We start from the raw sequence: 26,257 nt of genomic DNA, 5'->3' as shown, positions 1-26,257 counted from the left end.
TACACTTAAGAAAGATTAATAAAAACAAGTAAATTATTTATTCACCCAATGATTCCAGTTCAGGATTACGGGTGGCCGCAGCCTGTCCTGACAGCTCAGGGTTCAAGGTGGGAACCAGCCCTGGCCAGACACCATCCCATTACAGGGCACACTCCTTTACACAGCGAGACTCACTCACACTGGGACCATGTGGACATGCCAGTTCACCTAACCTGCACATCTGTGGAAAGTGGGAGGAAGCCAGAGCACCCAGAGAAGACCCATGCAGACCTGGGGGGAACACTCAGATTCCACACACACAGCGGCCCGAGCCAGAAATCAACTTTTTTTCTCCCTCATCAACTTTATAACAAAACCTCGTTATTCAAGGGCCTGCTATATAGGAGGTCACGGGTGGTAAAATAAGGCAAGCCAGAGAATGCAGGGCCCGTGTGGGTCAACAGAAACTGTGCCTTACCCACCGGCTCATCTGCTCACCTCGTCCTTTCTCCCCCAACAAAGCTGCTCTGGACACAAGTCTCCTGGCACACTGCCAACCAGGCCTTCATGCCCAGATGTGGAAATCTCACTTCCCCACTGTTGACATTCCACAGTGCTCGCCCCTTATCCATCCTTCTACACACGCTTTTTTTTTTTTTTTTTTTTTTTTTTGAGACAGGGTCTCTGTCACCCAGGCTGGAGTGTGGTGGCACGATCATGGCTCACTGTAGCCTCGACCTCCACAGGCTCAAGCGATCCTCCCACCTCAGCCTCCCAAGTAGCTGAGACTACAAGCGCCACCACACCTGGCTAATTTTTATTTTTTTTTTTTAAGAGACGGGGTTTCGCCATGTGACTCAAGCTGGTCTCAAACTCCTGGGCCTCCCAAAGTGCAGGGATCACAGGCGTGAACCACTGTGCCCAGCCGCCCTCCACACACTCTTTCAATAACTTGTAAAATTTCTTAGTATTTACTCACTAAAGTATCTAGGTGTCTTCCAAAACAAGACATTTTTATTCTCCCAATTTTTTATTTATTAAAAAAAAATAGGGCCGGGCACAGTGGCTCACACCTGTAATCCCAACACTTTGGGAGACTGAGGCAGGTGGATCACCTGAGGTCAGCAGTTTGAAAACATGGTGAAACCCTGTATCTACTAAAAATGCAAAAAAAAAAAAGTTAGCCAGGTGTGGTGGCGCGTGTCTTTAATCCCAGCTACTCGGGAGGCTGAGGCATGAGAATCGCTTGAACCCAGGAGGCGGAGGTTGCTGCGAGCCCAGATCATGCCACTGCACTCCAGCCTGGGTGACAGAGGAAAACTCTGTCTCAAAAAAATAAATAAATAATAACTTTTTTTTTAATTCAACCATAATCTCATCATCTGAACACACCTAACCAGCGGTCAAATGCTCAGACCAAAAGCCATGGTATTATCTGTGACTCCCCGGTGTCTCTCACACCCTCTTCCAGTTCATCAGGAAATCCTGTCAATTCTACCTTCAAAATATGCCCTGAATTTCCCCATTTCTCACACCGCCACCACTACCATCCCAATCTGAGTCACATCATCTCCCCACAAAACTACTGCAGCTGTCTGCTGTAGCGGGACCGTCCTGCCCCCAGCCGGCTCTACATAGTGACCAGAGTTGTCCTTTTTAAATGTAAGGTTATGTTACACCTCTCTGAAAAACCCTCCAGTGGCTCCCATTTCACTCAGAATAATTATCTCCCCTCCCATTAATCTTTGACCTCTTCTATGCCTGTCCGCCTGACTCACTCAGCCTCAGCTACAACAGTCTCCCTGCTGTCCTGCGTTACATCCCAAGCCTACTTCGGTCTCACAACCTTGGCACTGGTTGTACTCTCTGCCTGATACATTCTTCCTCCAGATATGCACATGGATAGTTTACCCACCTCCCTCAAGTCCTTGTTGGAATACCTTTTTTTTCCTTTTTTTTTTTTTGAGACAGGGTCTCACTCTGTCACCCAGGCTGATGTGCAGTGGTGCAATCAGCTCACTGCAGCCTCGACCTCCCAGGCTCAAGTGATCCTCCCACCTCAGCCTCCCAAGTAGCTAGAACTACAGGTATGGGCCACCACACCTGGATAATTTTTGTATTTTCTGTAAAGATAGTGTTTTCCCATGTTGCCCAGGCCAATCTCGAACTCCTAATTCCTGGGATCAAATGATCTGCCCACCTCAGCCACCCAAAGTGCTGGGACTACAGGCATGAGCCACGGTGCCCACCAGAATATCATCTTCTAATTAAAATTCCAACTCCCCCACATTCCTTAACCTGATCATCTTTTTTTTTATATAGCACCTATTTTGGAATATTCTAACATATTAACTAATTTACTCATGTGTTGTATTTATTGCTTATTCTCTGTCTCTACCACACTAGAATGTTAACTCCACTGGAACAGGTATTTTTACCTGTATCCCAAGCCCCTAGAATAGTGTCTGGCGGATAGTGGGCACCCAATAAATAGTTGTTGAATGAGCTAAGTGATGAGACAGCAAAGTTCAACTCCCTAAGCTACACTCCCAGGTGCCAGAGGCCCTGCTTCTCTGGGCTCCAAACCTGTGGTGGAGGACATCAGGAACTTTCCCCTAAGAAGTTCAGTTTACACAGCCTCTCTTGTTAGATTGTCAGTCCTTCAAAGACAGGGACCATGTTTAGTTTGCTCTTTTTTTTTTTTTTTCATATGATACCCAGGAAAATGTTCTGGTTAAAGTGGAGGTCTTTTCCGTGATTAACTGATTTGGCAAGTACAGCCTCCTAGGGGAATAAATTATCAGTTGGGGTTATTATAATTTAATGACAATCACAAACACTCCCTTTCACAGGCCAGGCACTGTGGTTGGAGCTGTATGTCAATTATCTCCTTGATATGAAACCAACTAAGTAGCCATCAACCAATGAGTGGATAAAGAAAATATGGTAGAAATACACTGTGGACTACTAGTCAGCCATAAAAAAAATGAAATAATGTCTTTTGCAGCAACTTGGATGGAGTTGGAGGCCATTATTCCAAGTTAAGTAACTCAGGAATGGAAAACCAAATATCGTATGTTCTCACTTATAAGTGGGAGCTGAGCTATGAGGACACAAAGACATACAGAATGATATAATGGACTTTAGAGGCTAGGGGTGGGGGAGGTTGGGAAGGGGTTGAGGGATAAAAAACTATATATTGGGTGCAGTGTACACTGCTCGGGTGATGAGTGCACTAAAATCTCAGAGTTCACCACCATGGAGTCCATCCATGTAACCAAAAACCACTCATACCCCAAAAGATATTGAAATATTAAAAAAAAATTTTTTTAAGCATCTCCTTGTAAATTTGCTTGAGTTCATTGTAGATTCTGGATATTAGCCCTTTGTCAGATGAGTAGGTTGCGAAAATTTTCTCCCATTCTGTAGGTTGCCTATTCACTCTGATGGTAGTTTCTTTTGCTGTGCAGAAGCTCTTTAGTTTCATTAGATCCCATTTGTCAATTTTGGCTTTTGTTGCCATTGCTTTTGGTGTTTTAGACATGAAGTCCTTGCCCATGCCTATGTCCTGAATGGTATTGCCTAGGTTTTCTTCTAGGGTTTTTATGGTTTTAGGTCTAACATGTAAGTCTTTAATCCGTCTTGAATTAATTTTTGTATAAGATGTAAGGAAGGGATCCAGTTACAAGAAAAAAACAACCCTATCAAAAAGTGGGCAAAGGATATGAACAGACAATTCTCAAAAGAAGACATTTATGCAGCCAAAAAACACATGGAAAAAATGCTCATCACTGGCCATCAGACAAATGCAAATCAAAACCACAGTGAGATACCATCTCACACCAGTTAGAATGGCCATCATTAAAAAGTCAGGAAACAACAGGTGTTGGAGAGGATGTGGAGAAATAAGAACACTTTTACACTGTTGGTGGGACTGTAAACTAGTTCAACCATTGTGGAAGTCAGTGTGGCGATTCCTCAGGGATCTAGAACTAGAAATACCATTTGACCCAGCCATCCCATTACTGGGTATATACCCAAAGGACTATAAATCCGTCTTCTATAAAGATACATGCACATGTATGTTTATTGCGGCACTATTCACAATAGCAAAGACTTGGAACCAACCCAAATGTCCAACAACGATAGACTGGATTAAGAAAATGTGGCACATATACACCATGGAATACTATGCAGCCATAAAAATGATGAGTTCATGTCCTTTGTAGGGACATGGATGAAACTGGAAATCATCATTCTCAGCAAACTATTGCAAGGACAAAAAAACAAACACCGCATTTTCTCACTCATAGGTGGGAATTGAACAATGAGAACACATGGACACAGGAAGGGGAACATCACACTCCGGGGACTGTTGTGGGGTGGGGGGAGGAGGGAGGGATAGCATTAGGAGATATACCTAATGCTAAATGACGAGTTAATGGGTGCAGGAAATCAACATGGCACATGGATACATATGTAACAAACCTGCACATTGTGCACATGTACCCTAAAACCTAAAGTATAATAATAATAAAGTAAAATAAAATAAAAAGACCCTAAAAAAAAAAGGATCTCCTTAGTTCACAAATTCCTGAGGGTAATACCACAAGTCCCATCTTACAGATGAGGCCCCTGAGGCTTCAGCAAGTCTCAGGGACTCACCACAGTCACTCAGCTAGTAAGAAAAGGAACGAAGACTGGAATTTTACCTAACTCCTAGGTCCATGTTCTTAATCACCTGTGACAATCCCCTCTCATATATCCAGCAGCTGATGAAGTCTTTCAGGAAACCAACTGGACGTAGACATGTCATGTCCATCTTATATGCAATATGGTGAATCAGGAGGAGCCGTGAAAGGACGACTCACTAAGTTACTCTCCCAAATGTTTATGTTTGTTTAGACAGTGACCATCATGACCACTAGGGAAGATCACTTTCTGATTCTGCTGCCCTCGCCTCCTGGACAAAAGCAGAGCAGAGAAGCAGCATAAACCCTCGTTGGGGGCCTAAGAATGATCCCCAACTCTCCACTGCAAACCACCGGGGTCAGGAAGCCTCCGGGTAATGCCCTCTCCCTCTTGTTTCGCTTTTTAAGTAGGTAAGCTGCACAGAGCGAAGCACTGTTCCATGTTTCTGGACAGCTTATTTCTCTTGCAGAGGAAGACTGATATACACAACTAAAAGGCACTAACATGGGAGAAGATTTGAGGGATCAGAAGGATGGTGAAGGCGTGGTTGTCCAAAATCCCCCTCTGAGGAGAGATGATTGATATCTGGCTGTAATTCCAAGAAGCTTCTGGTTGACAAATACTGTCTGGTATTTCCTTGCTGATTTCTTACCCCCACACCGCAAGCCCTGATCACTGTGGTCCACTGTGCAAATGCAAATTACCTGAATCAGGCTGCTGGTGACTCACCAACTGCCCTTTAAAGCAACATCGGGTTCAACGCAGTGACTGCTCAGTAGAAGCCATGGCTCACAGTCACTGCTTCTCCTACTGGTTACTGGTATGCTGGTTGGTGGTAACTGTGGCAGAAGGTAAGGGTTTTGCTTTTATTCTACTGTGGGTCCACTAATTAATAAGTTGTAGGAAAAGACAAAACTGGCTCCATGATTATACGTTCCCATAAATTGGAAATATTTACCTCAGCTTCCATCAGCCTTGTGGTTAAAGAGAAGGAGGTTGGATTTTGTCACCTGAAGACCTTGGTCCTCGTCTCAGCAATAGCTCTGTGACTTTAGACACACTTAACATCTCTGAGTATCAGACTCCTCATATGTGAAGTGACAATATTAATAATATCCATCGTTACGGGGTTTGCAAGGACCAAATGAGCTATCATCTGTGAAAAACTCTTCAAGCTAAAAACACTATACAAATACTAGTTATTATGGTTACAAAGCTAACAATTCCACTTTGAATTACAGCACTGTCCACTTTCTATCTCCAGCAGCATATTAATTTGCACATGGTGGGTATTTAGTCTTTGTTCATTGCTTTAATTAATCACATCTATTGAGCTGCATTTTGGTGCCACAGAGGCGGGCACAGGTTTCTTTCTTTAGGATTATATTAGATTCCATTTCTCAACTGTTCCTATTCTCTTTCTTTGTTCCCACTACAAAATGTGTCCTGAGCCTTAGAATTGGTTTGCAAACACCTAGGAAAAGGAAAGAAAAGGCTGGGGAAGGGATGAAAAGAGGGAAATACAAGGGAAGGAAATCTTGGGGAGCCTAGATCTAACCTTTCCTTCAGTTTATTTTAATTCCAAAACTAGATGCTGTTTAGGGAAGATGGACCTAGGAGTCAAACAGAGCCCTTCGCCCCTTTCACATGTCTTGGGGAGGGGGCTTTGCAGGGGCTCAGCCAAACCCTGCTCATCCCCAGACAGATTCCCTGTTCCCATCCCTCAGAGGTCACACTAGACAGCAGAGGGGGAGGGACATAAGAGCTGGTTGTGGATCCACTCAGATCCAACCTCTGCACACACTCTGGCAATCAGGGAACGGCATAGATTATGAACAAAACCTGCCCCCATATCCCAAGGCAAGGCCCCCAAGCCTCACCTGCTAAAAGTGACATCTAAAAGAAGCATCATAAAACAAAATTAGCCACCTGCCACTTTCTCTGCAAAAAGTGAACCGCTCTTCAGGAGGCTTGGTAAACACATAGCTAAACAAGTTATAATGAGATTAGAGATTTATTTTACTCACATCTTAAAAACACCCACTGAGGCTGGGTGCAGTGGCTCACGCCTGTAATCCCAGCACTTTGGGAGGCCAAGGCGGGCAGATCACCTGAGGTTGGGAGTTCGAGACCAGCCTGACCAACATGGAGAAACCCTATCTCTACAAAAAATACAAAATTAGCCAGGTGTGGTGGCACATGCCTGTAATCCCAGCTACTCGGGAGGCTGAGGCAGGAGAATCGCTTGAACCCGGGAGGTGGAGGTTGCCATGAGCCGAGATCGTGCCATTGCACTCCAGCCTGGGGAACGAGAGTGAAACTCTGTTTCAAAAAACAAAACACCCATTAAAACATCAGATTTGATTTCCGAATTTGGCTCACTTTTCCCTACAATCCCTCGAAGTCCTTCAAATGTAGCTTCATTCTATCCCAGCAGCCCTGCTTGCAGTTCATCACTCATTCACACACATCCTGGGTCTGCCCGACAAGGTCATGTGTGGATCTCCATACTCACCCTCTTCTCACTGATGCACGGTAGCAACCACAGCTGCTCCCTCCTCTTGCTTTCACCTCTGTTTGTTGCAATTCTGCTTTAAGGCACAACATTTAAATGCCACTACGATTTTGCCTTTACGAAGTCTTTGTTAAGACATAATAATTTTAAAATTGCAGTTTCTCTTCCTGACACCTTTGAATTCTTACAGCTACTTGTGCATCACCTACGGCACGTATGGCATCTGCTCTGTACTGCAGATCCCTGGCTTCATAGCATCTGCCCACTCCTTGAGCTCAGGCTCTTAATCTTAATCATCTCTGCGTTTGCCAGAGCCCCTAATGTAGTAACCTGTACTTTGTTGAAACAACTTGACTCACAGCATAGAATTGAAAGAGGCCTGTCTGATACTTTCTGGGCTCCGATATTTTATCTGTGAAATTAGAGATTTGACCAAGATAGTCATTCTGTGAGTCTACAAAATAAATTGAGTCTTGCAGTTATTGTGAGTAAAAATCAATCATAGAACTTATTCTTTCTGGCTCAAGTCTGAAAGCACATGAGAATTAGTTTCCAAGACTCCATGCGCCATGTAAGGCAAGAACTGCATACTTAAACTTTAAGTAGAAAGCTGACTTCTCTTAAAATCAGTATAGTTCACTGCAAGCCAGCTTTGTCTGCCCAAATAACCACAGAGTATAGGTAATTATAAAAAAAAGGTCTTTCATCATTATCTTTTTTTTCAAAAGTACTTGTTTTTAAAGTAGTTGTTGGTATGCTATGAATTTCATGTCTAGACTATAATAAACCACCTTAAAACTGATACTCAAATTCCAAGCAATATTTTGCCTTGTTTCTTCTATTATACTCTAATTTTTTGTTTGTTTGTTTGTTTGTTTGAGACAGAGTCTCCCTCTGTCGCCCAGGCTGGAATGTGCAGTGGCACCATCTCAGCTCACTGCAACCTCCACCTCCTGGGTTCAAATGATTCTCCTGCCTCAGCCTCCGGAGTAGCTGGGATTACAAATGTCCGCCACCATGCCCGGCTAATTTTTGTATTTTTAGTAGAGACGAGGTTTCACCATGTTGGCCAGGCTGGTCTTGAACTCCTGAGCTTAAGTAATCTGCCTGGCTTGGCCTCCCAAAGTGCTGGGCTTGTAAGTGTGAGCCACCACACCCAGCCAATTTTTAATATAAATTATTACTGCAGATTTTCTGGGACTGAAATTAAATACTCACTGAACTCCACAAAAATATACAGAGAGGAACATTCAAGGTCGGCCTGACCATTTAATTCATCAAGTATTTACTGAGCACCACTATAAGCCAGGGACTATTCTAGGTGCTGGAGACACCGGCAGTGACCAAGAGTCAACAGTCCCTGTCATTGGGGAGGTCCTATTCTAGTAACATGTGTCCCCAGTAGCCCTATCTTTAATGCACAAATTTTATGGGCCTAAGAAAATGGTGCTCAGGCTAACAGAATGTTTCCATAACATTCAAGATTAATAACCATAGCTAGCACTTATTAAGTGCGAACTGTACGTCCAACAGTGTTCTCAGCACTTTACACATTTTATTTCCGGTAACACTCACAAAGAGATGATGAGATGGGTAGTATTATTTTCTTCATTTTACAAAGGAGGAAAATGACACTCAAAGAGGTTAAGGAATCTATCTATGTTCACCCAGTTATTAAATGGCAGGGCTCAGGAAGCCTGGCTCTAGGGCCTATCCTTTTAAACACTTTGCTGTTCTGCCTCTCAAAATATTTTTAATCTGCATTTAAATATTTGACCTACTTTGGTCTTATTAAGGTTGCAGAAGAGCTCTCATCTTTGACATCCAGTGCCTTTGATAGTATGTCAGTATGTTACGTAAGGGGAAATATTTGCTTATTATTCGACACACTACTCCTGAGAAGTAGGAACTTGGTAACTTTGCAATTATAGAAACTGAGATTTCTCTCAATCAATTCAATTGTACTGGAGGCACCCTGCTAGGGATGCGGAGGCAGCAGTCTACAAGACGGTCACGTAGATCTTTCAGTGGAGCAGAGCCACTGAATAATAATCACACAGCTGATGAGCATGATGAAAGTGGACGCACAGGGTACTACGAAAGCATGTTGCAAAGGGTTTTAACCAAGCCTCTGGGTAGGAAAGGCCTCCCTGACAAAAAAGAGAGAGAGAGACTTGAAATTGAATAGGAGTTAGCCAGGCAAAGAGTGCTCTGGGCATCTGCAACCACCTTTTCAGAAGCCCAGGACAATTGATGACTGTTGCCAAAGTGGCTTTTGGAGCGGGAAGGAGGCAGGGTTAGATTCCAGTGGATTAAATAGGAGGAGAAGTGGAATCAGTAGCTGTACGGACTTTAAAGAGAGAGGAGTAGGAACCAAAGAAGTTCATGGTAGCTTACCTCAGCTTTCTCTCCGGAATATGAAGCTGATTAATCAACTTAGAAAGGTAGACAGAGTTTCAAAGCAAATTCTTCAGATGAACGAAGAATGAAAATTTTGAGGGAAATTCGAGGAGATAGCAAAGGTTTAGAAGATAAGGAACAGAGAAGAACAAAGATAAAAGAATTAATGAGCAGTATTAGATCAGCTGAAGTCAGAGACCATAAACGGCATCAACCCACTTTCTCAGATGTGTGGCCCTAACTTCGTAAGATGTGACAGGTTCCCAAACCAATCACTATTGCTCCCACATTTTAGGACACTTGTGCTAGCTAACTAGCGACTCAATAGAATCACCATAGGTCTAGTTTGTTTGGAAGAATGTGGTTTTATGTGGTCCTGCCCACATTCCTGGGTACGTGATTGAAGCAAGCTTATACCTTGATCTTGCACCCTTGAAAATTTCCAGAAAAAGACAGCACTGAACACTACTGGACATCCCAGAGTCAGAGAAAACCTGCCTTGCAGGCTCTGAAACCCAACTGTTAGAGGAGGATTTAGAGAGTAGCTACAGGTTTCTAGAAATCAGATGAGCACAAGAGGCGGGTGGGTGGGTGGTTTTTAACAGCTGGAGCACAGTTAACCTAGTGGCAGAGCTCAAGGCCTTGTTAAGCCTGAGCTGACAGCAAAATGTCAAAATGGGGCTTAAAACAGAGGTTAGCTTGGCTGGGCGTGGTGGCCACGCCTGTAATCCCAGCACTTTTGGAGGCCGAGGCGGGCGGATCACAAGGTCAGGAGATCGAGACAAGCCTGGCTAATACGGTGAAACCCCGTCTCTACTAAAAATATTTTTAAAAAAAGAATTAGCCGGGCATGGTGCCAGGCGCCTGTAGTCCCAGCTACTTGGGAGGCTGAGGCAGGAGAATGGCGTGAACCTCGGGAGGCGGAGCTTGCAATGAGCCGAGATAGCGCCACTGCACTCCAGCCTGCAGAGGAAAACTCCATCTCAAAGAAAAAAAAAAAAAGAGACTAGCTTCTCTCCTAGCGACTAGATTCTTGGCAGAATGTCTTCTTCCTGTAAGGTTCAGAACTTACCAGAAAAAAAGCGACTAATGTGGGATTTGGTCATTTTCTGTAGTTTAAAGTGTCTCAATCTAGTTTCAGTTTTAGAATTTCAATGTACCCTGAAAGCTATGGGAGAAGGGGTTGGTATTTTGTTCAAGGAACAGACACCCATTCAAGCTAGCTTTAGAAACAAGTAGAGTTGGAGGTGGATTGATTATTATAAGGACATCTCCAAGAAACTTAAGAATAGCTAGGGCTCCCTGGCCGGGCGCGGTGGCTCACGCTTGTAATCCCAGCACTTTGGGAGGCCGAGGCGGGTGGATCACGAGGTCAGGAGATCGAGACCACGGTGAAACCCCGTCTCTACTAAAAATACAAAGAAAATTAGCCAGGCGTGGTGGCAGGCGCCTGTAGTCCCAGCTACTCGGAGGCTGAGGCAGGAGAATGGCGTGAACCCGGGAGGCGGAGCTTGCAGTGAGCCGAGATTGTGCCACTGCACTCCAGCCTGGGCGACAGAACAAGACTCCATCTCAAAAAAAAAAAAAAAAAAAGCTAGGGCTCCCTGAAAAGCCAAAAACTGGCCGGCCATGGTGGCTCATGCCTATAATACCAGCACTTTGAGAGGCCCAAGGCAAGTGGATCACTTGAGGTCAGGAGTTCGAGACCAGCCTGGCCAACATGGCGAAACCCCATCTCTACTAAAAATACAAAAATTAGCTAGGCATGGTGGCGGGCGCCTGTAATCCCAACTACTCAAGAGGCTGAGGCAGGAGAATCACTTGAACCCAGGAGGTGGAGGCTGCAGTGAGCCGAGATCACACCACTACACTCAAGCCTGGGCAACAGATGGAGACTCCGTCGAAAAAAAAAAAAACACCAAGGCTGCTACTCCCAACATCACTGTGTTACCACAAGGCTTCTGGTCTCTTCCTCTGTGCCAGAAGCCTTCCCTATTTTGCTGCTTCTATGTGCAGACTGGCTTCTCTGCATTCTCAACATTCCACAGGACGAAATCTGACACTCCAGCCCCTGCTCTACACCTTCCACTGACGTCTTCCACTGTGGCTTAATTCTTAAGTGAGAATCTGATTGGTCACTGACCAGACAATGAATGAGTTGAGTGTCTATCAGTGGTCCAATCAGCCATAGCCAGAAGGTGTGTAGGACTGACAACTGATATTTCCAGGGTTCATCGATGAAACAGAATATGTATGAGGGACTGTGGAAATAGGCAAATAACAAGCATATCCAATACAGCCAAAAAACCTGAATTCAACTGTCCCAAACGAGAGGGGAATCTAGTCCTTTATAAGTGCCTCAGCACTCTCAACTTCCTGTGGGAAGTTTTTTGTTTGGTTTTTTTTTTTTTTTTTGAGACGGAGTTTTGCTCTTGTTGTCCAGGCAGGAGTGCAATGGTGCAATCTCGGCTCACCGCAACCTCCGCCTCCCGGGTTCAAGCAATTCTCCTGCCTCAGCCTCCCGAGTAGCTGGGATTACGGGCATGCGCCACCATGCCTGGCTAATTTTTGTATTTTTAGTAGGAGTTTCTCCATGTTGGTCAGGCTGGTTTAGAACTCCTGACCTCAGGTGATCCGCCCACCTCGGCCTCCCAAAGTGCTGGGATTACAGGGGAAGTTCATTTTATCATCATTCACACTGGCAGCCCTTTGCAGGCTGTATATGTAAGCCTCTAAGGGAGTGAAGGAACAATTTTCTAAAGAATAGATTACTTTTTTGTACCCAATTTGATTCAATGATACAGCCAAGGAAGACTATGACACTTGGGTTTGATCCAAATTTCTTCTCTAAAAATAATTGTATCCTGGTTCTCAGTGCTCTTTCTCCTGCTGCTTGTAAATGGCCCCTCCCTTCCCCTAGGAAATTATTTCACTACTTGGGCAGTTGAAGCAGAACTTTTGAACAGTTATTTTTATTTTCTTAACATTAATTAAGATCTTTTTTTCAGCTGAATTTTCTTTATTTAGTTATAATTTACATGCAATAAAATCCACACATCTTTTTTTTTTTTTTTTTTGAGACGGAGTCTCGCTCTGTCAGCCAAGCTGGAGTGCAGTGGCGCAATCTTTGGCTCACTGCATGCTCCTCCTCCCGGGTTCACGCCATTCTCCTGCCTCAGCCTCTCCAGTAGCTGGGACTACAGGTGCCCGCCACCACGCCCGGATAATTTTTTTGTATTTTTAGTAGAGGCGGGGTTTCACCATGTTAGCCAGGATGGCCTCAATCTCCTGACCTCGTGATCTGCCAGCCTCGGCCTCCCAAAATTCTGGGATTACAGGCATGAGCCACAGTGCCCGGCCAAAATCCACACATCTTAAAGGTAAGGCTTGATTACATTTTACATATGGGTACATATAAGTGTGTGTATGTGTATAAACATATGTATGTACATATATATGTGTTTATATACAAATTATATATGTGTGTGTACACCTGTGTGTGTATACATATAGATATATAGATAACCATATCTATGTAACAACCACCCAGATCAAGATATGAAACATTTCTAAAGAATGGTCCCTGGCTACACTTTCTGCTAAAAAATACCTATCCTTTCCCTAAGCTGAATTATTATTTTGACTTTTTTTTAACTATAGATTAGCTTTGCTTGTTTTTGAACTTCATATACAGGGAGTTGCACAGTATGTACACTTCTGTGTCTGACTTCTATTGCTCAGCATTCATGGGCTGTATCCATGTTGTGGGTATTACTAGTTCCTCCTTTGCGTCGCTGAGTATTATTTCATTGTATGAATATACACAGTTTCTTCATGCATTCTTCTGTTGACGGACACTTAGATTGTTTGCATTTAGGCTGTTATGAATAAGGCTACTGTGAACACCCCTGAACAAGTCTTTTTATAGACATAAACATTCATTTCTCTTGGGTAAATTCCCCACAGTGGAAATGCTGGGTCATCCGGTGTGTCTGTGTTTCATTTCATTGAACATTGGCAGTTCTTTCAAATACACATTGAGATTTCTGTAATTCTCTCTTCTCACCTTTCTCCTCTGCCACCACTCTAAACCACTCTTCTGCTTCTGTTACCAGAGCTGTTTCCTGACTTGTGTTTTCCTCTCCACAGGACAAGAAGAGGTATTTACCCCTCCTGGAGACTCACAAAATAACGCAGACGCTACCGACTGCCAGATCTTTACACTCACCCCTCCACCCGCCCCGAGGAGTCCGGTCACAACGGTCCAGCCCATCACAAAGACGCCCAGGTGTCCCTTCCATTTTTTTCCACGAAGGCCCAGAATCCATTTTAGGTTTCCAAACAGACCTTTCCTCCCTTCAAGGTGTAACCACCGTTTTCCATTCCAGCCATTTTATTGGCCACACCGTCACCTTACTTACAGATATTTCCCCAGAAGAAGACTCCAGAGAGGAAGCTCATCTGAGGAAAGCTGAGAGGGAAGAGAAACCCAAACATACTGAAGCAAAAAAAGCCTATCCTTCAGAAAAAAGCAACAAAAAGATTTCTGTTTTATCTTTTGAAACTAAAACTATTGGATTTGAAGATTAAGTATCCTAAACACCACTGACTAGAAACTGTTCTCTTTGTTAGCAGTGAAGATATTGGATCATAGGTTATTGATGTTTGCAAAATTGGACAATAACCACGTTATTTTTATCCTCAGCCTCTTATGGTCACAGGATATTTATGCAAATAAAATCTTTAAATGGGTGGCTCTAGTAATTCCTATCCATACTAAGATGCTGAAAGAATCCATCTCCTCCTCTAAATTAAACAGGATTTAAATAAATTGAGATCATTATAAACCACATGAAGACACTGATGACACCGTTTTTATACTCATTGGAAAACGTACAGAGCAAGGTGCATTGTCAAAGTAAACTTTAAAAGAAATTATAAAGCTTAAAGCAATTAAAAAGTTATGAGGAGTCTGACTGTAGATAATACTTTAAAGATATAAACTGACTTGTCTAACCCAAATAACAATTATTATTATTATTTTCTTGGAGACAGAGTTTCACTCTTGCTGCCCAGGCTGGAGTGTAGTGGTGCTATCTCAGCTCACTGCAACTTCTGCCTCCTGGGTTCAAGCAATTCTCCTGCCTCAGCCTCCCAGGTAGCTGGGATTATAGGCACCCGCTACCACGCCTGGCCAATTTTTTGTAATTTTAGTAGAGATGGGGTTTCACCATGTTGGCCAGGCTGGCCTCGAACTCCTGACCTCCGGTGATCCACCCACCTCGGCCTCCCAGAGTGCTGGGATTACAGGCGTGAGCCACTGCGCCCAGCCCCAAATGGTTACTTTTAAACTATAGTATCTAAATTTACTTTAATGTTGACTTCAACTGATGCAAATTAATTGGATAATTTTCTCACTGTTTCCCGTTATCATTACATAGATGCTGGCTAAAATGATATTCTTCCTCTCAAACTTTTAACGTAATTCCAGGTTCAAAAAGCCTGATTAAACTGCTACAAGAATATTCTGGTACCTCTAGAACTCTACAGACATAAGTTCCCTCAACTCTTGGAACCTTGTATTCTCAGGGTGCAACATAAGAAACAAATCCCACAGATTGCATTCATTGGTTATTTGTTTTGGCCACTCTGTGAAACACATCTTCCTGTTTATGCCACTTATCTTGCCTGTAACATAAGAACTTTAGTTCTGCATATGTGGTCAGCGGCTTGCACTTTTTCCTCCCAAGATCTACATGCAAAAGTTGCTGTTGCTGCTGCTGCTACAAAAACAGAAAAAAAAAATCAGGACGAAGACATGAAAGGACTTTGGGAATGGTTGCCCTGAAAAAGGAAAGAGAGATAAAATCATCATGCTATGTTTCTTTGCTTTATTAAAATGATCAAAAAAGAAAAAAACTATTTAATTCACATTCTAGAAAATATTCATTTTAAGAACAGATTTTTGCTTCAAATTTACAGGCTTCAATAAAAACCTACTTGAAAACCTCATCAGAAAAAACAAAACTATATTTTGAAATACACCCTACCTGCTCTCTTTTTTTGGTTGATGGGGACATACCAGAAAAGGGCCAGCTTCAGGCAAACTTGAAGACAGATAAAGGCTTGTATTTGAAACCCACCTCCCCTTCTGACTCTCCTCCTTTATTCCGGCATGCTCACCACTCGCCTAGGTACTCGGTGTCCTCATAGTGCCAGCAACTGCCAAAAACTAACCTACCTTTGACTGGGCTTTCTCTTCCCAAATGTTAGAACTTTTGCAATTCAAAATTTAATCGTTCTGAAATCTAGTCCTTGAAGGACTTGCTAAGTAATATGTAAGCCTCAGGTAAACTAAGACAAACTACTGATGGATGAACAGCTTTGATGCATTAATCACTGCATTAATTATAGAAGGCAGGCTACTCCTATAGTGTTTCAGAGTAAGGGCCTTTTCAACATAGCTCTAGGTAAAATTGCATTATTCCTCACCCTGGAACATGCATAGAATATGAGAAGCAGCCCACACCTGCTATTAAAAGTATAGGCCTAGGAGTGCAAAAGGCTTATTTGGGGGAGGGAAGTATATGCTTCTGTGACTTAGAAAAATTTGCATCATTCCTTTGGATTCACAAATTCACTTTTTAAATACAGAGATTCCTAGCAGGTTTATTGAATTAGAAGGATAATGTGGAACCACTAATACCTCCATGTGAATTAGTTTCTCAAATAAGTTCCTTTTGACTAGCTGTTTTTGAAACAATGGGAGTCTGTGGGAAGGGTATAATAACTCTTCAATGCATTTTTTTTCTTTTCAGGCAGGAATGACAACAATAGTATTGTAAGTCTAAAGTTCTAATTATGCGCAAAACACACAACCTGAATCTAATCGTCAAAAAACAACTCAAATTGAGGAACATTTGCAAAACTGGCATCTTCAAAAATGTAGATGTCATGAAAGACAAAGATTAAAGGAGATTGAAGTAGATGACAATTCAGTGCAATATGTGATCTCCGATTAGGTCCTGGAGGTCAGAAGCGGAGGGACAGGACATTTTGGCATAACTGGGACAACTGGCAAATTTTAAATTTGGACCATGTATTAGGTAATAGTATTCTGTCAATGTTAAACTTCCTGAATTTCATAATTCTGTAAGAGAATATTCCTGTTCTTAGGAAATAGATTTTGAAGCATTTGAGGGTAAATAAGTATGATTTCTGCAACTAAATCTCAAAAGATTCAGGAAAAATATGCATAGATATGCAGATATGTGCATATATATGATAGATAGATACATAGATATATAGATAGACAGACAGATGGGAAGTAATAAACTACATGTGGCAAATGTTTTTCCAGTTGATGTATTTGACTAAAGGGTATATGGGAGTTGTTTGTACTATTCTTGCAGCTCTTCTAGAGTTCAATATTATTTCAAGAACAATATTTAAAAAGCATTATTGAAAACCACACAAAAAATTAATCTCAAATGTATCCATGCCCTTGAAGATAAGTTAAAAATGAAATCCCATTCCCACCTTCCCACACTAACAACAGCCTTTCAGCGACTCACATTGGTTATAAGAGTGATGGGGCATGTAGACTGGCTGAACTGAGATTCAGATGAGCACTATTATTTGAGAAAGGGTAGTTTTTAATTGGAGGAGGAAGAAAAAGTTTAGCTGGAAGTTTGCGTGCAAAGGAAGAAAGAGAAGAAATGAACTAGCATGTACCTCCCACGATCACCACCACCAGCCAGCCCCTTGGGTTGAATTTGAGCCTCCACAGTTGGCAGTGAGCACCAGAAGCTGATGTCAGTGTTTTAAGAGACATTGGTGGCCTCTTAAGAGAGCTGATTTGGAGTCAAAATGACACAGTGTGGCACAGATTTGAATAGGGGGCCAGTATCTCCACCTCTGCACAGAACCCACCCCTGCTCTGACACCCTGCAAAATAGCAGCAATTTTTGGACAATTGGGAAAGAGCAGCACCTTATACTGAACACCATCTCATCACAAAGGATACTGTCCACCTAAGCAGTGAGGAAGCACCTTGCAGGGCTTTGTGGGCAGCACGTGTCAACAAGAGACAGCTTAGCCAGAAGGGTATGTAGGCTGTGTGGGGTCTGCTACTGGACAATTGGTTTGTGAACACATTTAAACCATGGTCAACAATGGAGTTTGCTGGGTTCCTGATTAAAAATGAAAAATGTTTAAAGAGGCTACTTATTCTATAAATGTTACCTCGTGTCATTTGAAAAATTATTTGAGGAGGTCTACGAGCTCGCTACGGCTCCCATGACAAAATGTCCGACTGGGTGGCTTAAACAACAGAAATGTATTTCTGGCGGCTAGAAGTCTAAGACCAAAGTGCCATCCGGGTTGGTTTTGATGTAAGGCAGGTGAGCCCCAAAGTGGGGCTTAGCCTGTGAGGGTTCTTGGCTTTGCCTAGGAAACAATTCAAGGGCAAGCCAGAGGTAGAAGGAAACAGCTTTATTGAAGAGGCAGGTTACGGCTTTGTGACTGCTCCTGCAGAGCAGGGCTACCCTGTAGACAGAGAGTAGAACCCCAGGGCAGTTTTGCAGTCATATTTATACCCATTTGTAAGTCCATGCAGATTAAGGGGTGACTTATGCAGGAAGTTTCTAGGGAAGGGGTAGTAAATTTTGGGTCACTGGGTCAGTGCCATGGAAAGGGGCAGTAACTCCTGGGTGTTGCCATGACAATGGTAAATTAACACAGCACACTGCTGGGTGTGTCTGATTGAAGGGTATTGAAGGGTGCTTCCTCCTCACTTTCCACCCCCGTTTTAGCTGGTCCTCAATCTGGTCTGATGTCTAAGCCCCGCCTCTGGAGTCCAGTCCTGCTTCCTACTTCGTTTCCTGTGAGGCCTCTCTCCCTGTCTTGCAGATGGCCACCCTCTTCCTCCTCTTCACATGGTCATTTCTCTGTGTACATGTGCTACTGGTGTCTCTCTTGTGTGACTAGATTTCTTCTTCTTTTTTTTAATTTTATTATTATCATACTTTAAGTTTTAGGGTACATGTGCACAAGGGGCAAGTTTGTTACATATGTATACATGTGGCATGTTGGTGTGCTGCACCCATTAACTCGTCATTTACATTAGGTATATCTCCTAATGCTATCCCTCCCCCCTCCCTCCACCCCACAACAGTCCCCGGTGTGTGATGTTCCCCTTCCTGTGTCCATGTGTTCTCATTGTTCAATTCCCACCTATGAGTGAGAACATGTGGTGTTTGTTTTTTTCTCCTTGCAATAGTTTGCTGAGAATGGTAGTTTCCAGTTTCATCCATGTCCCTACAAAGGACATGAACTCATCATTTTTTATGGCTGCGATTTCTTCTTCTTATAAAGACACAAGTCAGATTGGATTAGGGACCTTCCTAACAGCCTCATTTTAAATTAATCACCTCTTTGGCCGGGCACAGTGGCTCACGCCTGTAATCCCAGCACTCTGGGAGGCTGAGGCGGGCGGATCATGAGGTCAGGAGATCGAGACCATCCTGGCTAACACAGTGAAACCCCGTCTCTACCAAAAATACAAAAACTTAGCCAGGCATGGTGGTGGGCGCCTGTAGTCCCAGCTACTCAGGAGGCTGAGGCAGGAGAAGGGCGTGATCCTGGGAGGCGGAGCTTGCAGTGAGCCAAGATCACGCCACTGCACTCCAACCTGGGCGACAGAGCAAGATTCCATCAAAAAAAAAAAAAGTAATCACCTCTTTAAAGGCTCCATCTCCAAGCAGTCACATGGTGAAGTACTGAGGAGGCTAAGCCTTCAACATATGAATTTGGGGGAACACACTTCAGTCCATAACAAGAAGTATCCAATTTTCATAGCAGTAGCTACAAACTCCCAGAGCAGCTACATAATCTAGAGAAACCTGGCTCTGATTCTAAAGAAGACAGGGTTACAATGCCCAAGCACCTTTTTTTTTTCTTTTTTTGAGATGAAGTTTAGCCTTTGTCACCCAGGCTGGAGTGCAATGGCGCAATCTCGGCTCACTGCAACCTCCGCCTCCCAGGTTCAAGCAATTCTTCTGCCTCGGCCTCCCAAGTAGCTGGGACTACAGGTGTGCACCACCATGCCTGGCTAATTTTTGTATTTTTGGTAGAGACAGGGTTTCATCACGTTGACCAGGCTGGTCTGGAACTCCTGACCTCAAGCAATCCACCTGCCTCAGCCTCCCAAAGCGCTGGGATTACAGGCATGAGCCACTGCACCTGGCTCAAGCACTTTTTTACATAAGAAAAAATAGGCTGGGCCTGATGGCTCACACCTGTAATCCTCGCATTTTGGGAGGCCGAGATGGGCAGATCACTTGAAGCCAGGATTTGGAGACCAGCCTGGGCAGCATGGTGAAACTCCATCTCTACAAAAAAATCCAAAAATAAAAAATTAGCTGGGAGTAGTGGCATGTGCCTGTAGTCTCAGCTACTCAGGAGACTAAGGTGGGAGGATTCCTTGAGCCCAGGAGATCGAGGTTTCAGTGACCCATGATCACACCCCATTGCACTCCCACCTGGATGATGGAAGGAGACCCTGTCTCAAAATAATAACAACAACAATAATAATAATAATAAAAGAAAAAATAGGCCAGGCATGGTGGCTCACACCCATAATCCCAACACTTTGGGAGGCTGAGGCAGGTGGATTGCTCAAGTCCAGGAGTTTGAGACCAGCCTGGGCAACATGGCAAAACCCAGTTTCTACAAAAAAAAAAAAAATTAGCTGGGTGTGGTGGTGCGTGCCTGTAGTCCCAGCTGCTTAGAAGGCTGCAGTGAGCTATGATCACACCACTGTACTCCAGCCTGGGCAACAGAGAGAGATCCGGTCTCAAAAATAATAAGAATAATAAACAAAGATAAAGAGAACTACCACTTTTTCAAGCACAGAGCATATTTCACTTAGTTTTACAATCAAACGTAAGTAGAGATCAGATTCCTACAGGAAGCTCCAGGTTTGTTCTAAACAGCAGAGAGACAAACCAACCAAGGGTGGGAGGTATGAAAGAGTAGACACAACTGAACAATGTGCGTGGGGCAATCAGTTCTATAAACCTCAGCAACGCACAGGGTCATCATCAAGTAAAACCACTGAAGTGGCCAGGCACGGTGGCCCATGCCTGTAATCCCAGCACTTTGGGAGGCCGAGGCAGGCGGATCACCTGAGGTCAGGAGTTTGAGAGCAGCCTGGCCAACATGGTGAAGCCCCAACTCTACTAAAAATACAAAAAATTAGCCAGGTGTGGTGGTGGGCACCTGTAATCCCAGCTGCTTGGGAGGCAGGAGAATCACTTGAACCCAGGAGGCGGAGGTTGCAGTGAGCCAAGATGGCGCCACTGCACTCCAGCCTGGACAGCAAGAGTGAAACTATGTCTCAAAAAGAAAACAAACAAACAAACAAAAAACACTGAAGTGTGACAAAATAGCTCTAAACTGAAAACAACACAAACGTCCACCTGCGGTAGAATGGGTAAATCCATTGCTTTTGTTTCCTACACTGAAATACTACACATCAATGAAAACCAACAGATTACTACTATTAATACATAGATGATTCTCACAGATTCCATACTGAGTGAAAGAAGTCAGTCACAAAAGAATACATAGAGTAAGATTCCATTTACGTGAAATTCAGGAACAGGTAAAACTAATCCATGGTGATAGAGGCCAGAATAATGACCTTGGTTTGAGAAGGGGCAAGAGAGAGCATGGTAGATGCTGGAAGTAGTCTGTATCTTGCGTGGTCTGGGAGGTGGTCACAGGGGTGTATACATTTATAAAAATTATCATGTTATATATGTAAGATTTATGTATTTTACTAGATATGTTACATATTAATTGGAAAAATTTAAAATGCTACAGTGTGGTGGCACACAACTGTAGTCCCAGCTACTCAGGAGGCTAAGACAGGAGAATCGCTTGTACCCAGGCAGAGGTTGTAGTGAGCCGAGATCGCACCACTGCACTCCAGCCTGGGCAACGGAGCGAGACTCTGTCTCAAAAAACAAAAAATGCTGCAGTGTACAGGAAATCAGTAAATGCACCCTAATTACAGTTGTAGCTTTCGTTTATCAAACAAGCATTTGAATATTCTGTGGACTGGCAGTTACCAAGGCTGTATTAAGTAGGATTTCCCTGAATATTTTTTAGTATATATCAATAAATATTTGTGCCTCCCAGCTAGGGTAAATTTAAACTAGAAATCTTTCAACAGTCTTAAATGGAACCCTAGCAGAGGTTACATTTGGCTAGCCAGACATCATACAGTTGGCTAGCCAGAGAACCACAAAAACAGATAGAGACACATTCCAAAGAGAAAATCTCTCTCTCAGATTCATCATTGGAAAAATGTAGATTGGAGAGTAGGAGTTCAATGATTTGTGTGGAAGGGATCATCACAAACAAATAATCACCTCTGCAAGCTTTTGACATAGATGTCCAGGTCTTTAGGGTGGCCTGCAGGACCTGGCCTACCCACTCCCCATCCCCACCCTCCTCCTCTCTGAACTCATCTCACACCACTCTCTTCCTTTCCCACTCCACTCCAGACACACTGTCCTCCTCGCTGTTTCCCAAACTAACCAAGCACACTCCCTCCTCAGGGTCTGTGCCCTTGCAGGTCTGTTTGCTCTTCCCCCAGATATCCACATGGCTCCTTCCCTTTCTTCAGGACATTCATAAAATTCTACCTCTGTTCCCTGGCCACCCTATCAAAATGTGCAGGAGACCCACTTCCTCTCCCTGTTCCCAGCTTTATTTTTACACCCAGCATGTTTCACATTTAAGCATTCATAGGTATTCTTTGTTATCTTGTTCGTTATTTGTAGAGATTTTTGTCCATTTTGCTCTTTTTTGGTTTGTTGTTGTTGTTGTTGTTGTTGTTGTTTTTGAGACAGAGTCTCGTTCTGTTGCCCAGGCTGGAGTGCAGTGGTAGATCACAGCTCACTGCAGGCTCAGACTCCGAAGCTCCAGAGATATTCTCACTTCAGCTGGGACAGGGACTACAGGCAGGCACCATGATGCCAGATCAATTTTTGTATTTTTTTGTAGAGATGGGGTTTTGTCATGTTGCCCAGGCTGTTCTTGAACTCCTGAGCTCAAGCAATCCACCCGCCTCAGCCTCCCAAAGTGCTGGAATTACAGGCATGAGTCACCACACCCAGTCTTTATTCACTTCTTTATCCCCAGGACTTAAAACATGGTCTGCACTCAATAAATATTTGTTAAATAAATGAATTTTTAAACATCCTGCTATTTAACCCTATTTGCTTCTATGTATCAGTTCACATATATCAAGGGAAGCCTCAAGATTTTAAAATCTTCACCCAGAAAAAAAAAGAACTATTAAGGAGAGAAAGATAAGGCACACACGTCTCTCCTGAATAAAATAGTTACTGGTCACCAATGTATGCTTTCAATCTCCTTTCAGGATTTTTTAAATGAATTTCTCTTTTAAAATGAATTCTCTGTTTCACTGGAGATGCAATTTTCTCTCTTTCAGTAGTCTGTTGCAGGGTAGGTAGGAACAGCAGCCAGAGATAGAGAATGCTCCGATTCAATTGCTGACTTAATTTTGTAATTCTCAAAAACTTCTATTAGCAGGATCTATCACTCTCTCGTTTTTAAACTGAGTCCAATCCTATTTCTAAAACCCCTCCTCCAGGGCCAGGTCAAGATACATAGGTTTCCTTGGAAGGCTAATTATTTGAGATGGCTCCTCAAACTGTTATTCTTCAAAGATCTGTTCAATAAGCACAGAGAAATTGATTTTCTGCCAGCAAAATTTATTTACTTCCTGGCTTATGTTCTAAATTAAAAGATTATTACATGTTCTGCACATAATAAATTTTTTAGCTTCTTTAGAAACTTCTTTTACAATTTACTCCATCTGGATAATTAGATGCTCACCCTCACTCAGGATAGAGGTAGATTTCATAGAGTCATAGCAATAAAAATTTAAAGTTCTGTTTCCGTATTGGCAATACATTTCTCCTTTTCTACAGTCCTTCTGCATTTTTCTTTGGTGATTCTGTTTTTCAAATCAACACGTCGAGAAGTGTATCAAGGGTTTAAATTTTGAACACAAAATACATGGCTTATTTTCCCAAAACAACATTATGCCCTGCACTTTTTCAGATTCGGAATTTGAGTGCACTGACGGCTAAATACACATATTAACCAACTGCTATAAAGGTTGGAAATGTGTCTGGGGTTGCACCATGCAAACTCCCTGTGCTGTACTCCAAATATAATCAAGAAAGAAAGCCAGTGGCAGTGCAGACTCATCTTCAAATTTCCAAGCATTATGAAGATTGACTTACATTTTGCCACTTACACAGACATCACAATTGAAAACCGTGTTTCCAATTAATTCCAAAGATGTTCAGAACCCTTATTAGGCTGGCATCCTTGGAAGTGAAATTTTTCCTTCCACTCTGCCTTTACTCACCTGCCAACATTTCATTTTGTGAGGCAAATTCACTTTCATAATTCTCCAACTTGTTTTTCTTGTTCGGGATTCTCAGTGAAGTCCACAGCTCTTCCCCACCACCCATGCTCTCTCCAGCCTAGACCCCCCTCTAGCCACTGGCTCTGCCTTGCTGAGTTTACCGGCCACCTGCTGACATTAGGGAGGCCCTAACATAATCGCAGAGACTGAGCAGGTCAAGTGCATTGGATCTCTTCTGCTTCCTGAACACCTAGAAACCTGCACTACTAGTGTTTAACTAACAATGTCCATCCACCAGGGGGCGCCCCTCCACCAGCAGTGCCGTCTGATGGCCTGTCTTACAGTTCTCCCTGGCCACGCCTGTAGTTCAAATAGTTTGAGCACTCCTTAACACTGCTCTTTAAAATGGAAAAAGAAGACCATTTATTGAATGCATGGACAAAAAGAAACAGATAATACCCCTCAGGTAAAATTCGTCACAGACTTTAGTATTTTTGCCCTTGGGAAAGCTATGGCTTGCAGTGAGAGGGGCTTCACTGCCACCTGCTGGATCACGGCTTGGCAGCACCAGGCAGTCCTCAACAGAGCCAAGGGAATAAGATGTCATCCTAGTGAAATGGATGTGAGGTCAACGGCGCAATCCCAGAGCTCAGATCTTTCATAACTTTCCTTAAATAATTCCTGTCCACCCCAGCAGAACTGTCTTCTCCATCCCTCTGCCCCAGGAGGGAGACTTGTTAATCTCTCATTGACTTATTTCCTCCCAAAACCCAGAATAAGAAACGGGACGTATCTTACTTAAAACAAGTGTAATTTTAAAATATATTCTGGTCGGGCGCGGTGGCTCAAGCCTGTAATCCCAGCACTTTGAGAGACCGAGGTGTGCCGATCACCTGAAGTCAGGAGTTTGCGACCAACTCGGCCAACATGGAGAAACCCCATCTCTACTAAAAATACAAAAATTAGCCAGGCGTGGTGGTGCATGCCTGTAATCCCAACTACTCGGGAGGCTAAGGCAGGAGAATTTCTTGAACCCGGGAGGCGGAGGTTGCAGTGAACCAAGATCGCTCCACTTCACTCCAGCCTGGGCAACAGCGGGAGACTCCGTCTCAAAAAAAAAAAAAAAAAAGCATTTTTCTGGCTGGGTTGCATTTCTCAAAAATCATTTTTTATCCACAATATGTTTTGAGCCAAACTTTATTATCTGAATGTGGTTTTTCCCTTGTTGTCAGATATAGGAAAACCAACTATAGAGGGAAGCCTCCAATACTCAAACTAAAATCTGCCTTACCTTTTTTAAAGACCTTAATATTTTTTATTCACCGAAGGAATTCAAATGACATATATATATATATAAAAAAATCAGAATATGTGTAACCTCAGTAGTAATCAAGAAAATGTAAACCAAAGCAAGATAAGTTTCACCCATCTATCTGGCCAAAATGGAAACTATGAATATCTAACGTGAGAAAATTTTCTCATATACTGTTGGTAAGAATATAAATTAGTACAGTCTTTTTGAGAGACAATTTGGTAAAATCAATCCAAATCTAAAATAAAGCATTGCTTTTGCAGCTTCAAAAATGTCCATCTCTGGTTAGCACTGTGATCGTTTTTCCAACGTCCATTCTGTGCCTGCCCTGCTTTGTGGAAGCCATGTGGTTCCATGGGTGGACTGCAATTGGCCTAAGCCAATCAGTATAATCCGGTTTCTCTTTGATCCCATTATTAATTCAAGGAAGGAAATTTAACAGAGGCCCAAGGTTCAAGCCCATCAGTGCTTGTCATTCACCTAGCTACTGTGATTGATTCAGGGATGAGCAGTATCCAAATTAGGCTCAATCAATGACAGTGAAGTGTTGTTTAATGGCTGGGGAAACTCCTTGTCTTCTCCTCTAGAAGCAAATGAGGAAGTATGTAGCTCCAGGAGTCTAAGCTCTCAATGTTATATTATCTAAACAGATTTTAAAAATTAATTCCAGCTCTAATCATAATCATATATTTATTTCAACACTCATGGCTCTATCATTTATTGAGTGACACTGAGTCAATTCCTTAAGTTTTGTAAGCCTATTATCTTGCCTATAAAACATGAATAACATTCCTACTTTCATAGGGTTATTACTGTGCTAGATGGTGTGGAGCAAAAATAGATAAATAAGGTTCCCCACCTTTATAGACACTGAAAATTTAGTGAG

At 43.0% G+C, this 26,257-nt stretch overlaps 2 protein-coding genes across 3 annotated transcripts in view; one reads left to right on the top strand and one right to left on the bottom strand.

Moving 5' to 3' along the window:
• The window catches only part of CDKL2 (cyclin dependent kinase like 2), an 87,321-nt gene that overhangs the window by 3,883 nt on the left and 57,181 nt on the right, over window positions 1-26,257 (bottom strand). The window lies entirely within an intron of this gene.
• Window positions 5,439-15,513, top strand: ODAPH (odontogenesis associated phosphoprotein). 2 transcript variants are annotated; one of them, XM_032164058.2, is made up of 3 exons: window positions 5,439-5,522; window positions 13,736-13,874; window positions 14,010-15,513. In XM_032164058.2, exons 1-3 carry the CDS (start codon window positions 5,456-5,458, stop codon window positions 14,059-14,061), a joined length of 258 nt encoding a protein of 85 aa, XP_032019949.1. In that variant the 5' UTR covers window positions 5,439-5,455; the 3' UTR covers window positions 14,062-15,513. The 2 variants fall into 2 exon arrangements, with proteins under 2 accessions (XP_032019949.1, XP_032019940.1); XM_032164049.2 differs by having other exon boundaries at window positions 13,736-14,438.

The sequence above is a fragment of the Hylobates moloch genome, unplaced genomic scaffold, assembly GCF_009828535.3.
Source record: "Hylobates moloch isolate HMO894 unplaced genomic scaffold, HMol_V3 SCAFFOLD_2, whole genome shotgun sequence".
Classification (NCBI taxonomy): domain Eukaryota; kingdom Metazoa; phylum Chordata; class Mammalia; order Primates; family Hylobatidae; genus Hylobates; species Hylobates moloch.
The sequence above is the reverse complement of the archived record's forward strand: the minus strand, read 5'-3'. Positions and strand labels throughout refer to the sequence as shown.